This window comes from Bombina bombina, chromosome 2 (assembly GCF_027579735.1).
Source record: "Bombina bombina isolate aBomBom1 chromosome 2, aBomBom1.pri, whole genome shotgun sequence".
Lineage (NCBI taxonomy): Eukaryota > Metazoa > Chordata > Amphibia > Anura > Bombinatoridae > Bombina > Bombina bombina.
The window spans coordinates 405,772,943-405,788,995 of NC_069500.1; the positions used below are offsets into that span (position 1 = coordinate 405,772,943).

At 42.3% G+C, this 16,053-nt stretch overlaps 1 protein-coding gene across 1 annotated transcript; it reads right to left on the reverse strand.

The window, feature by feature from the left end:
• Positions 1–10,539: 10,539 nt before the first annotated feature.
• Positions 10,540–15,178, reverse strand: LOC128647789 (uncharacterized). The gene is made up of 2 exons (XM_053700512.1): positions 13,541–15,178; positions 10,540–11,876 (listed from the first exon to the last, which is right to left on the reverse strand). Exons 1-2 carry the CDS (start codon positions 13,592–13,594, stop codon positions 11,112–11,114), a joined length of 819 nt encoding a protein of 272 aa, XP_053556487.1. The 5' UTR covers positions 13,595–15,178; the 3' UTR covers positions 10,540–11,111.
• Positions 15,179–16,053: the final 875 nt, after the last annotated feature.

Consider the following 16,053-nt stretch of genomic DNA (forward strand, 5'->3'; position numbering starts at 1 on the left):
TTTTAGATCCCAATACAAGTCAGTCTCTGACGTGGTGGCTGGATCATCAGTTTATTATTCAGGGGGCTTCTTTTGCTAGTCCTACCTGGACTGTGATTACTAGATGCAAGTCTCTCAGGTTTGGTAATCGTTTGGGATGCTCTGGAGGTGAGGTTACCTATAAATGTTCTTCAAGATTGGTCTCTATTGAAAAGGGAGTCTCATCTCAGTTTCCAGACAGACAATATCGAAGCAGTGGCTTATGTCAACCATCAGGGGGGAATTTACAGTTCTCTAGCCATAAGGGAGGTGTCTCGAATTCTCTGATGGGCAGAAATCAATTCCTGTCTAGTCTCTGTGATTCATATTCCAGGGGTTAACACTTGGGAAGCGGACTTTCTCAGTCGTCTACCTCTACATCCAGGGGAGTGGTCTCTTCACCAGGATGTGTTTAATCAGATTGTAGATCTTAGGGTCTCCCAGAGATAGATCTTTCAAAATACTTTGCAAGATCCAGGGATTCTCAAGTAGAAGGTCTGGAAGGCCTTTATTTCTTGGATGTATAGATCATGGTTTTTCCTGGCATTCTTTCATAATTCCATGATTTTATAAGATATTCTGGATAAGGCCTATCTGCCTGTTTTCTTAAGGGGCATATGTCTGTTCTTTCAATTTGGTTCCATAGGAAGATTGCTAATCTTCCTGATATTCATGGTTTTGTATAAAACCTGTAATCAAATTTCTCCTCCATGGAATCTTAATTTGGTGTTAAGTGTTTTGCAGGCTCCTCCTTTTCAACCTATGCATAAGGTGGAAATTAAACTGCTTTCTTGTATTATTTATTTTGCTATCTCTTTTGCTAGAAGAGTTTGAGTTATGTGCATTTTCTTGTGATCCTACTTATCCAATTTTTCATTAGGATAAGGCAGTTTTAAGGACTACTTTTGACATTTTTTGCCTAAGGTTGTTTCTTCAGGCAACTTTAGCAGAGAGATTGTTGTTCCTTCTTTGTGTCCTAATCCCAAGAATAGTTTAGAGAGATCTTTGCATAATTTGGACGTTGTAAGTAGCATCAATGTAATATTTCAATGCCTTAAGACACATTTCTAGTTTGTTCATTAATTTTTCTGGTCCTAGGAAATGTCAGAAAGTGTCTGCTATTTCTTTGGCCTCTTGGTTGAAACTTTTAATTCACAAAACTTACTTGGAGCTAGAAAAGCCTCCACCGCAACGGATTACTGCTCATTCGAGGTCAGTTGCCACTTCCTGGGCCTTCAAAAATTAGGCTTCAGTTGACCAAATTCGCAAGGCAGCTACTTGGTCATCTTTGCATACTTTTTACAAAATTCATTTTGATGTTTTTGCTTCTTCTGAGGCAGCCTTTATTTTTTCTACTCTGAGTGAAAGGAGCTTTTCTCCTTCAAGACAGAAAGTCTAAGGCAAAGAATAGGGCAACTAGCCATTTTTGTTTTCATTTTGTCAATCTAGGAAACACAAATCCTCCTTTTCTTCTTGATCCTCCTTTTCTTCTTGATCCTCCTGGAATTCCAGTTTTAATTGGAACAAAGCTAAACAATCAAAAAAGCCTTTTTCCTCTACCAAGTCCTCTATCAAGATTATGCCTTTTTCATGAGGCCTGGTATCAGTCTGATCAAGATCTATGAGTTCTAAATATAGTTTCCCAAGGATACAGAATAGGCTTTAAACCAATGCCTACCCGGAAAAGGTTTCTTTTGTCTCATGTTCCATGGGAACCTGTAAAGGGAAAAATACTTTTTTCCGTCAGTCTTGGATCTGGAATCTATGAGTATAATAGTCCCAGTACCAGTGTGGGTACAAGGCCAGGGGTTTATTCCAACCTTTTTATTGTTCCCAAGAAGGAGGGAACATACAGACCTATTCTAGATTTAAAGACTGTAAACAGATTTCTCAGGGTTCCTTCTTTCAAAATGGAAAAAATGTGGGACTATTCTGCCTGTTGTTCAACCAAGGGCAGTTTATGTCTTCAATAGATTTGAAGGATGCTTGCCTTCATATTCCTATTCACAAGAAACATTTCCACTTTATATGGTTTTCTTTTCACAACATTTCAGTTAGTTTCTCTTCCATTTAGTCTGGCTACTGCTCCCAGAATTTGTACGAAGGTTCTGGGAACTCTCTTGTCTGTAATAAGAGCTCAGGGTATTTCTGGCACAGGCTCCAACTTTTTCTTTAGCAGTATTTCATACCAACAGTATGTTGTTTCTTCAAAAGCATGGTTGGAGAATCAAATTTTTAAGGAGTGCTCTTTACTAGGTGTCATTACAGACTTAACCTCTTTGACAGATCAAAGGAGATAAAAGTTACAGACAGCTTATACAAGTCTTCGTTAAGTTCCCTTTCCTACGGTAGCTCTTTGCATGGAAGTGTTAGGTCTAATGATAATGGCATCAGATGCTACTCCATTTGCTCGGTTTCACATGAGACTTTTTCAGATTTGTATACTTAGTCAATGGTGCAAAGATTACACACAGATCTCTAATAAATCCTTTTGGATCTCACAGTAAAACTATATCTTTCTTGATGAATAGATCACCAGTTCATTTCTCTGGGGACATAGTTTGCTTGTCCAACCTGGACTATTATCATGGCTTATATCGATCACTAAGGAGGAACTTGCAGTTCCCTAGCAATGAGGGAGGTCTCCCGAATTTTAATTAAGGCAGAGAGAAATCTGTTTTCCAATCCTGAAATATAAACTGCATAAAATTATACAGATTATCTCAGTCACCAATCCCTTCATTCTGTGGTCTCTTCATCTGGAGGTTTTCAATCAGATTGTAGAATGGTGGAGTCTTCCAGAGATAGACCTGATGGCTTATTGCTTAAACAACATTTGCCAGATATTTTTCGAGGTCCAGGGATCCTCAGGTGGAGTTTGTGGATCCTCTAGTAGCTACTTGGTAATTTTGTCTTGCTTACATCTTTCCACCAATTGTTCTGTTGCCAAGAGTGATAGCTCAGATCAAGCAGGAGCTGTCATCAGTAATTCTGATTGCTCCAGCTTGGCCTTGCAGAATTTAGTCTGCAGATCTGTTGCAGATGTTCCAGTTGTCTTCCGTGGTCTCTTCCTCCGCACTACAACCTTCTGTCACAGGGTTCCTTTTATCATTAACATATCAAGTCTCTCAACTTGGTGGCTTGGAGATTAAACACTTAGTTTTAAAACAGAGATTTTTCTGATTCTGTTCTTGAAACCTTTATTCAGGCACTGCGACAAGAAAGCTTTATCACAAGGTTTTTCTTTCATGGTTTAGAATTTTCAAATTTCTTTAAGATGGTTTGGATAAGGGTTTATCCGCTAGTACTTAAAAGGGTTAGAGCTTAGATATTTCGGTTTTGTTTCACAAGAAAATTGCTAAGCTTCCTGACATTGAGAGCTTTGTTCAAGTTTTAGTCAGGATTAAGCCAGTGATTAAACCAATTTCTCCTACTTGGAACCTTAATTTAGTTTTAAGAGAGGGTTTCTCCTTTTGAAGCTATGCATAATTTGGATATTCAGCTTCTGTCTTGGAAAGTTTTCTTTCTTTTTTAGCAATATCTTCAGTTTCTAAATTGTCTGCTTTCTATTGTGAGCCTTTTTATCTTGTTTTTTTCACCAGGATGAGACAGTTTTAAGAACAAAGTTTGATTTCTTGCCAAAGGTAAGATTGTTAGTCCATCCCTTTGTCCTATTCAAAATAATTATAAAGAGAGGTGTTACAGAAGCATTAGTTATTTTGTTGTGAAGAGCTTATTTCCCAGCAGCAATGCCTGAACCAGCAAGCCAGCGCCTAAGAAGGGCTCCAAGAAAACCGTAACAAGTATAATTTCATAAAGAGTTAACTCTTTTTTTTCAGCTTTTAGAAACTATTGCCTAAATACACATTTGCTGGCCTCAGCTTTAAGTTTAGGGATAACCAATCCCATTGTCTAATCACCTCTGGAGCCAGACTGCTAATTGATAAGATGAACTTGTAAACTTGTTATCTTAAGTACTGTAATCCTATTGTGGCCTGTCAAAAAACAGCGCTCTCTATCTAAATGTGTGATGGGGGATTTTGTGCTTCCCCCCCTCTCCCCCTGGGAGTGCCCTGTGTGCATGTAACCTTAATAAAAAGCAGGCTGGGCATCCCAGTCCTGAGTTCTTGTTTGACCCTTAATCGCAGCGTTGACTCGTTTTTGTGGGCAGAAGGGTATCCTAGCTGTACTGCAGCTAAGGGAGATTATTCTATATTTGCGAGACTCATATAGAATACTATGGAAAGCAGCTTCTCCCCTCTTTAGCAATAGGGATCCAGGCTACTAAGTGGTCCATCTCTCAGCGAGACTAAGGGTAACCGTAACATTTGGCGGCAGCGGCGGGATATTCCTGGATTTCCTAGGAGAGGTACAGAACGGATGGAGAGCGCTTACGAAAAATTGAAGCGTACAACCCTAAAGGATTTACTTGAAAGCAGAGGGGGGTACGCCAGCAACCGGCCGAGGAGAGAGCTGATCGCAGAATTGACCGAACTGGATCAGAGCTTCACAATGGCGGAAACACCGACCACGATTAGTGACGAAAAAACCAGGATTGTTCGGGAAAGGCTCTCATTATACGGGCCGAACCCCTCCATGGAATTGGTACAGCAGTTGATGGCGGAGGAGGACGAGGATATACGAGAGACTCGAGCCCACGAACTCAACCTAGCGAACGCACACCGCAATGCTGAAGCCCCGCAGGTAATCATCCCTGTCGAAAATGCTGGGAGGCCCAAGATACCCTATGCGGCATTTCGACCCTTTCTAGAGAGCGAGACAGGGATTGATGAATATTTGGCGGACTTCGAAAGGCAATGTGCCCTGCACCAGATTCCCAACAGAGAGTGGCCCACGATATTGTCTGGGAAACTATCCGGGCGAGCCCTGGAAGCCTTTCGTACTCTGGGTGCTGAGGAAGTGACACAGTATGAGCTAGTTAAGGAGACACTGTTGCGACGGTACGCTGTAACTCCGGACACGTATCGCCGACAGTTTCGGGGCACGGAAAAGAAGCCTAACGATACCCATATGGAATGGGCGCACCGAATGCGGAGAGCGGCAAATCACTGGCTGAGCGGAAGTAAAGCGGTGACTGGGGAGGAAATTTTACAATTGTTTCTCTTAGAACATTTTTATAATGGCATGGAACAGCAAGGGAAGGAATGGCTGCGAGACAGGCGGCCTTCTACCTTAGAAGAAGCAGCCAAATTGGCCGATGAACATTATGACTCCCGTCTTCACGAACCCATGAACTACCGAGCTCCAGCACGGGTCGAACCCAGAGAGGTTTACCGTGCACCCCCTCATGCTGAATTCCGAGCCCCGGTGCCCACAGGGCCCGTCTGACACTCAGGACCACCCAATAACAGCTCTGAGCGTCCCAGACCGACTTGCCACCGATGCAAGCGACCAGGGCATTTCATGGCTAGCTGCCCCCTTAATACGCACCAGACACCCAGGAATTACAATTACCCCTCTGGGTCCTATCGTCCGGCCCGGGCCCTCTGTGTTAACCAAGAGGCCCCTATGGAGGGATATGTGGGGCCGCTTCACGAGGCAGACCCTGTATATGCTGCCTCAGATAACCGCCAGCACCATCGGCAGAGGGTATGGCTCGAGGGGCGATCTACCGAAGGATTGCGAAACACAGGGGCTACTATCACGCTGGTACAGAGTCATTTGGTGCCAGAGCACAAGCGATCCGGACAGACTGTGGCCGTTAGAGTGGCGGGGGGGATGTGTACAAAATTCCAACAGCTAAAGTGCATCTTGATTGGGGAGCGGGAAAGGGGGCTGTGAACGTGGGCCTAATGGATAATTTACCTGCCGAAGTACTACTGGGCAACGATTTGGGCCCCATGACTTCTGCCTATGCTCCAGTATGCAACAACGAGGTGGACCCAGTGACTACACGGGCCCAAGCCCGGACGGAGCGAGAGCTCTCACCAGTGCGGGAGACACAGGTAAGACCTACCCCGACCTTGCCTGACAGGTTAGGCCCCATACCCTGGGACACCCCAGATGCTTTCGAGGCAGAGTCTAAGACTGACCCGACCTTACAAAAGTACCGGGAACGAGCAGAGACCGGAGGGGGCGGGGCAGATAACGAAACATTCTTATGGGAAAAAGGGAAACTATACCGCTGGACAGAGAAAAGGGACAGCGTAGGCGACAGCTGGTAGTGCCCCACAAATACCGTCAAGAAATCCTCAAAATAGGCCATGACATCCCCTTAGTAGGCCACCTAGCCGTAACCCGTACCCTACACCGCATTACTCACACGTTCTTTTGGCCAGGGGTGCACGCTGACGTTAGAACTTACTGTAACACCTGCGATGTGTGTCAACGAGTAGGAAGGCGAGGCGATCACCCTAAAGCCCAGCTAGTAAATATGCCCATTGTAGAGGAACCCTTCAGCCGGGTTGCTATTGACCTAGTGGGACCACTGGCTACCCCTAGTCCCTCCGGTAAGCGCTACATTCTTACCGTAGTGGACTACGCTACCAGGTACCCAGAGGCTGTCGCCCTATCCAACATACAAGCGGATACGGTAGCGAATGCACTAGTACAGGTGTTCTCCCGGGTAGGATTTCCAAAGGAAATCCTATCCGACCGAGGCACCCAATTTACGGCTGAATTAACCCAACAACTCTGGCAGGTTTGCAAAATTAAGTCCCTCCTGAGCTCCCCATACCACCCCCAGACGAACGGGCTGTGTGAGAGGTTCAATGGGACCCTCAAGCAAATGCTCAAGACGTTCACTCAGGAATACCGAGACTGGGAACGCTTCCTGCCGCACCTCCTATTTGCTTATCGGGAGGTGCCCCAGGAAACGACAGGGTTCTCTCCCTTCGAGTTGCTCTACGGAAGAAAGGTACGGGGACCCCTAAACCTGATCCGGGAGCACTGGGAGGGAGAGATGGAGGCTGACGGTGTCCCCATTGTGCCATACGTGCTGGAACTCATGGACCGAATGGAGCAATTAGCCAAATCCGTGCGGGCTAATCTCCAGTTGGCCCAGAGAAGACAGAAAGTATGGTACGATCGGGGGGCCCGAAAGAGAATCTTCACCATAGGACAAAAGGTGTTAGTACTTAAGCCGGTGAAGACAGACAAATTGCAGGCGTCCTGGCAGGGTCCCTACCAGATCGTAGAGAAAAGGGGAGACACCACTTATGTGATAGCTAGCTGCCATGACAACAATCTTAGAAAGACATTCCATGTAAACATGCTCAAGGAATATTTTGAGCGACCAGAGAACGTGACGGCCGTATGTTGTTCCCCTCAGGAAGACCCCGACAGTTTACCCATTCCAGACCTATTAGAAAAGAGTCTCCCCACAGGTATAGTGGCGCAGGTTCAGATAGGGGACCGACTTAGCCCCACTGAAAGGGAGCAGCTCAACCAACTCCTCCAGTCCAAACACCTCACCTTCTCCCCGAAGCCAGGGTACACTACTTTAACCACCCACCAGGTAGATACTCCGGGACAAGCTCCCTTGCGCCAGGCTCCATACCGAATCCCCGAAGCAGTTAGGACAGGAATGAAGAAGGAGATCGATGAGATGCTCCAGCTCAGGGTAATTGAGCCCTCCGATAGTCCATGGGCCTCCCCAGTTGTCTTGGTGCCCAAGAAAGATGGGACCACCCGGTTCTGCGTAGACTATCGGAGGCTCAATGAAAATACCGTGACGGACGCTTACCCTATGCCCAGGGTAGACGAGCTACTCGATCGTATAGCCAGGGGAAATTACCTGACCACTATTGACCTCTGCAAAGGTTACTGGCAGATTCCCCTGGCCCCGGAGGCTATCCCCAAGTCGGCATTCGTCACGCCATTCGGCTTATATCAGTTTAGGGTAATGCCGTTTGGGATGAAGAATGCCCCAGCTACATTCCAGCGCTTGGTGGATAGGCTCCTGGATGGCTTCCAGAGTTTTGCTTGCGCCTACCTGGACGACATAGCGATCCACAGTGAGTCCTGGGAGGACCACTTAGCTCATGTGGGAATGGTTCTGGATCAGATCCAGGCTGCTGGCCTGACTCTGAAGCCAGAAAAATGCCACTTTGGGATGGCCGAGGTACAGTACCTGGGTCACCGGGTGGGGTGTGGAAAGCAGCGACCAGAGCCGGCCAAAATAGAAGCTGTCGCCAATTGGCCCACCCCCATCACTAAGACTCAGGTCCTAGCCTTCCTGGGCACGGCAGGGTACTATAGACGGTTCGTACCAGACTACAGCACACTTGCCAAACCCCTGACTGACTTGACCAAGAAGAACTTACCTCGACAGGTCCTGTGGTCTCCCCACTGTGAAACGGCTTTCCAGGCTCTCAAAAATGCTCTAATTAACGCTCCTGTCTTGGCGGCCCCAGCCCTTAACAAACGTTTTATCGTCCATACAGATGCTTCCATGTTCGGGCTGGGAGCTGTCCTCAGCCAAGTAGGCGAAGATGGAGGGGAGCATCCAGTTGCCTACATCAGCCGGAAGCTCCTGCCCCGCGAAGTCAGCTATGCAGCGGTCGAAAAGGAGTGTTTGGCTTTGGTGTGGGCATTAAAGAAATTGACTCCCTATTTATATGGTCAGGAGTTCACTCTGGTCACCGACCATAACCCGTTGGTGTGGCTGAACCGGGTCTCTGGAGATAACGGCCGGCTATTACGTTGGAGCTTATCGTTGCAACCCTTCAATTTCACCATTACTTACAGACCTGGGAAACAGAATGGCAACGCCGACGGGTTGTCCAGACAATAACCCCGCATAACCAGCGGTCTGGACAGCCTTAATCTGCCCCGAAAAGGGGTCAGACCGTGTCTGCCAGAGTGTTCCACAGAAAGGGAGCACTGTTACAGAAGCATTAGTTATTTTGTTGTGAAGAGCTTATTTCCCAGCAACAATGCCTGAACCAGCAAGCCAGCGCCTAAGAAGGGCTCCAAGAAAACCGTAACAAGTATCATTTCATAAAGAGTTAACTCTTTTTTTTCAGCTTTTAGAAACTATTGCCTAAATACACATTTGCTGGCCTCAGCTCTAAGTTTAGGGATAACCAATCCCATTGTCTAATCACCTCTGGAGCCAGACTGCTAATTGATAAGATGAACTTGTAAACTTGTTATCCTAAGTACTGTAATCCTATTGTGGCCTGTCAAAGGACAGCGCTCTCTCTATCTAAATGTGTGATGGGGGATTTTGTGCTTCCCCCCCTCTCCCCCTGGGAGTGCCCTGTGTGCATGTAACCTTAATAAAAAGCAGGCTGGGCATCCCAGTCCTGAGTTCTTGTTTGACCCTCAATCGCAGCGTTGACTCATTTTTGTGGGCAGAAGGGTATCCTAGCTGTACTGCAGCTAAGGGAGATTATTCTATATTTGCGAGACTCATATAGAATACTATGGAAAGCAGCTTCTCCCCTCTTTAGCAATAGGGATCCAGGCTACTAAGCGGTCCATCTCTCAGCGAGACTAAGGGTAACCGTAACAAGAGGCTCTTACATAATTTGGATGTTGTAAGAGCTTTGAAATTCTATTTGCAGGTGACTAAGGATTTAAGACAATCCTCAAATTTGTTTATTCATTTCCCTGGTTCTAGAAGAAGGTCAAAAGGCAACAGCCGTTTCTTTAGGTTCCTGGCAAAACTTTTTATTCAAATTCTACCATTTTGATGTTTTTGTTTTTTTCTGAATCAGCTTTTGGTAGGAAAGTCTTTCAGGCAGTAGTTTCTGGACATTAGGTAAACATTTTTTTGTCCTGCTCAAATTACTTGTGGACTCCATAGCTTAGGTATTTGTTCCCAGGTGTGGACTCTCACCAACTTTATTAAAGAAAGTATAATTTATGCTTACCTAGAAAATTATTTTTTTTCATGGTGTCCACGTGGCCATCCATTTTTTGTTTATTTTTATTAAGATTTTCTTACTTTCAGATTATCCTAATGTTCATTTGTTACTTTAAATAAAGAAATGTCTTTTAAAGATCCAATGGACAAGAGAATAGACTGCTTTTAAAAATCGATTCTATTTTTGTGGGTTCTATATATAAGCTAGCTGTCTGCGTAATTAAGGCATCATTGTAGTTAAGTAAGTTAAATATCTGGCTGTCAATTCTGATGAAATTGGAATAGTTGTTTGCAAATTTTCTTTTAAACCACTATTTTGTTAATTGTTTTGATTTTTTGGTTTGGGCATGATTTTGAGTTGTATAAAGATAAGGTTGGGCCCATTGATTATTAGCTATGCCACATATTGATATAAAAAAGACAAAGCTCAAAGAATACATTTTAGTTGTACAAAACTTACTCTCAAAAATAGTTTTCTAAGCCAAATTGAAAGTCTGTCAAAGGTTTTATTAATAGGAATATTGCATATTTTACAATTATATGTTATATATATATATATATATATATATATATATATATATATATATATATATATATATATTAATATTACAACTACTTATATTTTTTTTTACACACATTCTGCTTTGACAGTGATTGGTGCATAATAATCAATTCTGTTTACACATCTTTAATCATATAACGACTCGGTTATCTTTAAGGTGGGATAAAATGTAAAGTCCTACATAGGCAGATGTGCAAATTGTAAGAACATACCCATACAAAAGCAAACAATTTGTATTTAAAGAGCATTCTAATAGTATTTTATATTAAATAACATAGATAACACAGTGCTATACCATAATATGTTGTTCTCCATTTGTGCGTAGTTCAATTTATGGGATTTGTGCAGTGCTGTTATGTGCCTCCTTGTGCGTTACTTCAGTTTAATATTTAAACATTATTTATGTATTATATATAATAATATTTATCTTAAAAGGGGGGAGGCGCACCGTGCATTCATTTGCAGTTGTCCCCCTAGAAAAAAGTATGTTATTTTGTCAGTGTGGACAGATTTAAAATACAATATTTAGTGGGAAACGTATGTAAGTTTTGCAAAAAATGTTCTCCTTTCATATTATAGTGTCCTTTAATACATCAGTTACCACTGATTTTAGTATTCTGGAGAACATCCCTTAAAAATAGAGGCAATGGCTACAACACAAAGCAATCTGTTGGTCAAAATTGCTGTGTAACAGTTTACTTAAGAAGTCTTCTCTGAGCTACATGGAATGCCCAGATCATTGGATGTAACTGCATGCTGGCACACAGGTGTGTGGTGCTTCAGGATGACTCTGTCTGTTGTCAGCTCCTGCTGGGATAGAGAGTTTGCATCAAATTCAGATTCATGTCTGCCAATATCTGTGCTATTCCTTTTGCTCTGGTTATCTGCAGATGCCAATGTCAGCATGTCTGCTGTGTGCTGGCACCTGTAGCCTTCAGGTGAATTTATCCAAGGGCCAAGGTCAGAAACAACTTCTGTGGGTTTAATTGAGTGGATATCTGCCTTGCATTTTATGGTTCCGGAGTCTTTCTTTGCAGACTGGGAATATCCACTGGTACTCAGCTGGTCATCCAATACTAAAGGTTGCTGGTCATCTGCCTCCTCGCAAATCACAAACACAGCCTTTGCCATTTCTAAATCCAGAGGCGGCTCTTTAACTCGACCACCTCTAGGGAATGTGCTTTTAGTTGACCATGTAAAGTCCTCTTGAGGCTTGTGGCACAGATTGTGATTCTCATGGAGACCACCAGTTTCCTCAACACGTACACATTCAGGTGAACCATTTAGAAAAGCAAAGCAAGACTTTTTGAGGTTGCAAGATGGAAACTTGCGCTGCTGTTGTGCTGAACTGGTTAGAGGGTAAGAAGCATTACTTGCTGAGGAATCAGAATACAAACGGCTGCTCTCTATTTGCGCAACTGAGCCAGCTCTACCAGGTTTCCCTGGACATGGTGCTGTGCAACCCTAAAGAACAACAAAAATAGTTACTTCAGCTGTGTATAAGATTCAAGAACACCTTAAATACAAAATATACTGACCATAACAATGCTAACTAATTTTAATATTTTTTTTAGCATTGCTGAATATGCATTAAATAGGGTTTACAAAAACATAGAATTTGACGGTAGATAAGAACCAAAGGGCCCAAGGGACACTTTACTACACCTTTCCCACTTAATGTGTCTTTAAAGGGACAGTCTAGTAAAAATTTTACGTTCATGATTCAGATAGGGCATACAGTTTTAAATAACTTTCCAATTTACTTTATCATAAAATTTGCTTTGCTCTTTTGGTATTCTTTGTTAAAAGCGAAACCTAGAGAGGCTCATATGCTAATTTCTAAACCATTGGACTGCATCTTATCTTTTGAGAGTTAGACACAGCTAGTTCATGTGTGTCATATAGATAACATTGTGCTCACTCCCATGGAGTTATTTAAGAGTCAGCACCAATTGCTAAAATGCAAGTCTTTCAAAAGATCTTCGATAAGGGCTAAGTCTGCAGAGGCTCAGAAACAAGGTAATCACAGAGGTTAAAAAAAAAAAGTGTAGTTATATAGCAGTGCTGGTTATGCTAAACTAGGGAATGGGTAATAAAGGGATTATCCTTTTAATACAATAAACATTCTGGGAGTAGACTGTCACTTTAAAGAATTGTTATACCAACTGCAGAGTATTAGATGTACTAGGAACCGTTACTTTAGTTTTACTTTTGTATTTGCAATAACTGTTTTTGTACATTGACAACACAACCCACTGTTCTCAAGAGCATGCCCATTTAAAAGGGTTGAATTTGCAAGAAGGAAAAAACTGCTTATCTTATTTTTAATATGGGGGATAAATGTAATGAGCAAAATCACCAATTTCAAATGCAAGAATAAACATAAACAAGTGATTTCCAATACATTTAATACTATGCAACTGCTGTAACAAATCAATGGGAACAAGTTAAGAGGAAAATTACTATTAAGCACTTCATTAATATAATAATAATGCATACGCTTTAATTTACAATTAACAAATAAGCAGTCCCTGTCAGTTAGTCTTTACGTTTGCTAATTCCACATGCTCTGTTTTTAAGTAGTTTCTGTTATTCCCCCAGGTACAACACACAGTTATCACCCATGGCTTGTAAACAAACAGCAGGTATCATGTCTGCTACAGGTACAAAACATTTTATCCAAACTAATTGGGACTAGAAAGGGCTTTGAATATTTGTATGTTTAACTCTGTAATATATCACAGCTCAGAGAGGGGATGAATAAATATCGACTATACAGAATATCATTTGTATTTTATAACACAAAAAAACAGAGCAAAGGCACAGAGGCAGTAAAGATAGTGATTTACTGGCTGGGAATATTTTTAATCATTTTATTTAAAAAAAATATATTGAACAAAGTTTGGATTTCGTAATAATTCTAGATTTTAAAATTCCGGATTTGGAAATATGTACCTGTAATGATATAATAATTAAACTATAAAACTCTTGAAATCAAAACATAAGTACAGTATTCTAAACCCTCATATACATATTTATTTTAATTATAGCAGTTTGTAACATAAAATTTAATATTGCTCTTATTTTAAATTAGTCTGAGTTATAGTTGTGGGCTTGTATATACATACGTTGTTAACGAGTTTAGTGAATGATCCACTGGACGTTCGGCCAGGCCATTTCATTTGAAGCTGGGGTATTGGAGTTAGTATGTTATTAAAAGTACGAACACTCCAGGTCCGCTGCCTGGCTGGATCCAGCTCCTTGTTTTCACCACATTTTTCTTCTACACTGAGATCCACACTAGTGTAATCAGAATTCAGCCATTCAGATACAGAAGCCGGGCTAGTTACACTCCTCCTTAGGTTCCTCTCCTGTAAACCAGACACAACATTAGTTAGACAAGACTGACATCCTCCAAAACCTTGTCCTCATAAACCTCTCAACCTCATAAACTGCACTACTGTTAATACCACACAATTCTCTTGTGCCCTTTAAAATGCACGCTCTGTAAACAAATTCACTTCACAATAACAACCTATTAGTCCTCACAGATACTTGTCTCTCCTACTCCTATGCCGGTGAGGTAGCTGAGTTGGTAAAATGCCCTGACTACAAAAGCCTATTCAAAGATCACAGATTCAAATCCCGGCAGGGCCGACTCAGCCCTTCATCCTTCCAAGGTTGATAAAATGAGTATCATTAAATTGGGTAATAATAGCAACTATTACTATTCAGCCGATGATTTGGTTAATTCCGAGAGTGAGCTGGGAGAAAGGCGTTATATAAATACTAGTTATTATTATTACTCTAACATAACTGCTGTAGCCTCTCTGTCCTATGGCGGCTTGAATTTTAGTCAAACTCCCAGGCCAGGGACAGACACTATTTTTTCCCTCCCTCCCTTTCTTTCTTTCTTTCTTTCTTTCTTTCTTATCTTTTGAAGTTCATGCTATCTGCCTCTTCTCCCATATTGCTCTCCGTGTTGCTGTTATCTATCGGCCTCCTGGTCCAGGATCACATTTTCAAGCCCGCTTTGAACCTGGTTCCCACAATTCCTTTCTTATGATGTCCCTTCTCTCATCTTAGGGGACTTCAACATACCCATTGACAACAATTCTAACATGCCTGCTGCCTTTAAACTTCTATCTATCTCTTACCACCTCTTTTGGCATGTCCACTGGAACAGCAACTCCAACCCACTGTGAAGGCAACGCAATTTTCCTGGTCTTCACCAATTTCTTTGCTGTTTCCAATTTCCCTAACTTCCCCTTTCCTCTCTCTGACCACCATCTACCAACTTTCTCTCTTACTCTACCTGCAGCATCCTCATAAGCGCTCAAATAAACGCAATCTTACAGTATTTTAAATTATTTGGATCTCACAAACTTTTTTGATCAACTGAAACCTCTACTCTCCAACATTTTATCCCTCTCTTGCCCAGATCTTGTGGCCTTACTGTAAAATTATTCACTAAAATCAACACTTGACAAAGCTGCATCCTCCGTTTGCCATGCATCATGCACTCGACGACAAGTATGTCAGACCAAACAGACCCGCTATATTCAGCAATGTTCATGGACTGCTGGACGTCAGTGGAGGAAATGACGCACCTGTGATGATTTCCAGCATTATAAATTCATCGTCAGGTCATACAACTCTGTCCTAAGCCTGAACAAATAAGCGTATTTCTCCTCCCTTGTGTCAACTCACACATCCAACCCCAGAAGGCTATTTTCATACTTTAACTCCCTTCTATGTCCTTCTGCACCTCTACCAACTACCAAACTCACTGCTCAGATTATTGCTGATCACTTCAAAAATAAAAAAAATGACAATTAGAAAGGACATCTCTTCCTCACATCCCTCAAACCCATCCCTCCTACCCACCCCCATCTTTTAAAAAAATTCTCTATTACTTTCCTCCTCTAAGTGAGAAACAAGTCTTCATACTCCTATCTTCTGCTCATCTCACAACTTTTTCCCCCTCTCTCTGCTTCTCTAACACCTGCCCTAACTCATCTCTTTAACCAATCTTTCACCACTGGCACATTTCCTGTTACATTTAAGCATGTGTCAATCATACCAATCCTAAAAAAAGCCCTCGCTTGACCGCTCCACCCCTTCTAAGTGTCAGCTAGTCTCCTTAATTCCCTTTGCTTCCAAAGTATTGGAATGACTAGTTTATAATAGCCACCCTAACTCAATTTTTCATTTTTTTCTCAACTAACTCACTTGATCTACTTCAATCTGGTTTCCACCCTAAACACTTAACAGAAACCGCTCTTACTAAAGTAACAAATTATCTGCTATCAGCTAAAGCAAATGGACACTACTCCTTACTAATTCTTCTTGATCTATTTACTGCTTTCAACACAGTCTCCTCTTAAAAATCCTACATTCATTTGTCAACCAAGACACAGCCCTCTCCTGGTTTGTTTCATATCTCTCAAACTGCTCTTTTACAGTTTCCTTTAATAGCATATCCTCTGATCCTTTGCCTCTCTCAGTTGAAGTACCACAAGGCTCCGTCTTGGGTCCCTTATTTTTTTTTATACATCCTTCCTTGGAAAACTTACATCATTTCCTTGAACTAACTCCAACTAAATCTGTCTAAAACTGAGCTGCTTCTTATTCCTCTCTC

Coding starts and splice junctions, on each gene's coding strand:
- LOC128647789 (XM_053700512.1), bottom strand. CDS start 13,594: ATGAAATGGCCTGGCCGAACGTCCAGTGGATCATTCACTAAACTCGTT. Junction 11,877..13,540: donor TCACTAAACTCGTTAACAAC/GTATGTATATAC, acceptor GTTGTTCTTTAG/GGTTGCACAGCACCATGTCC.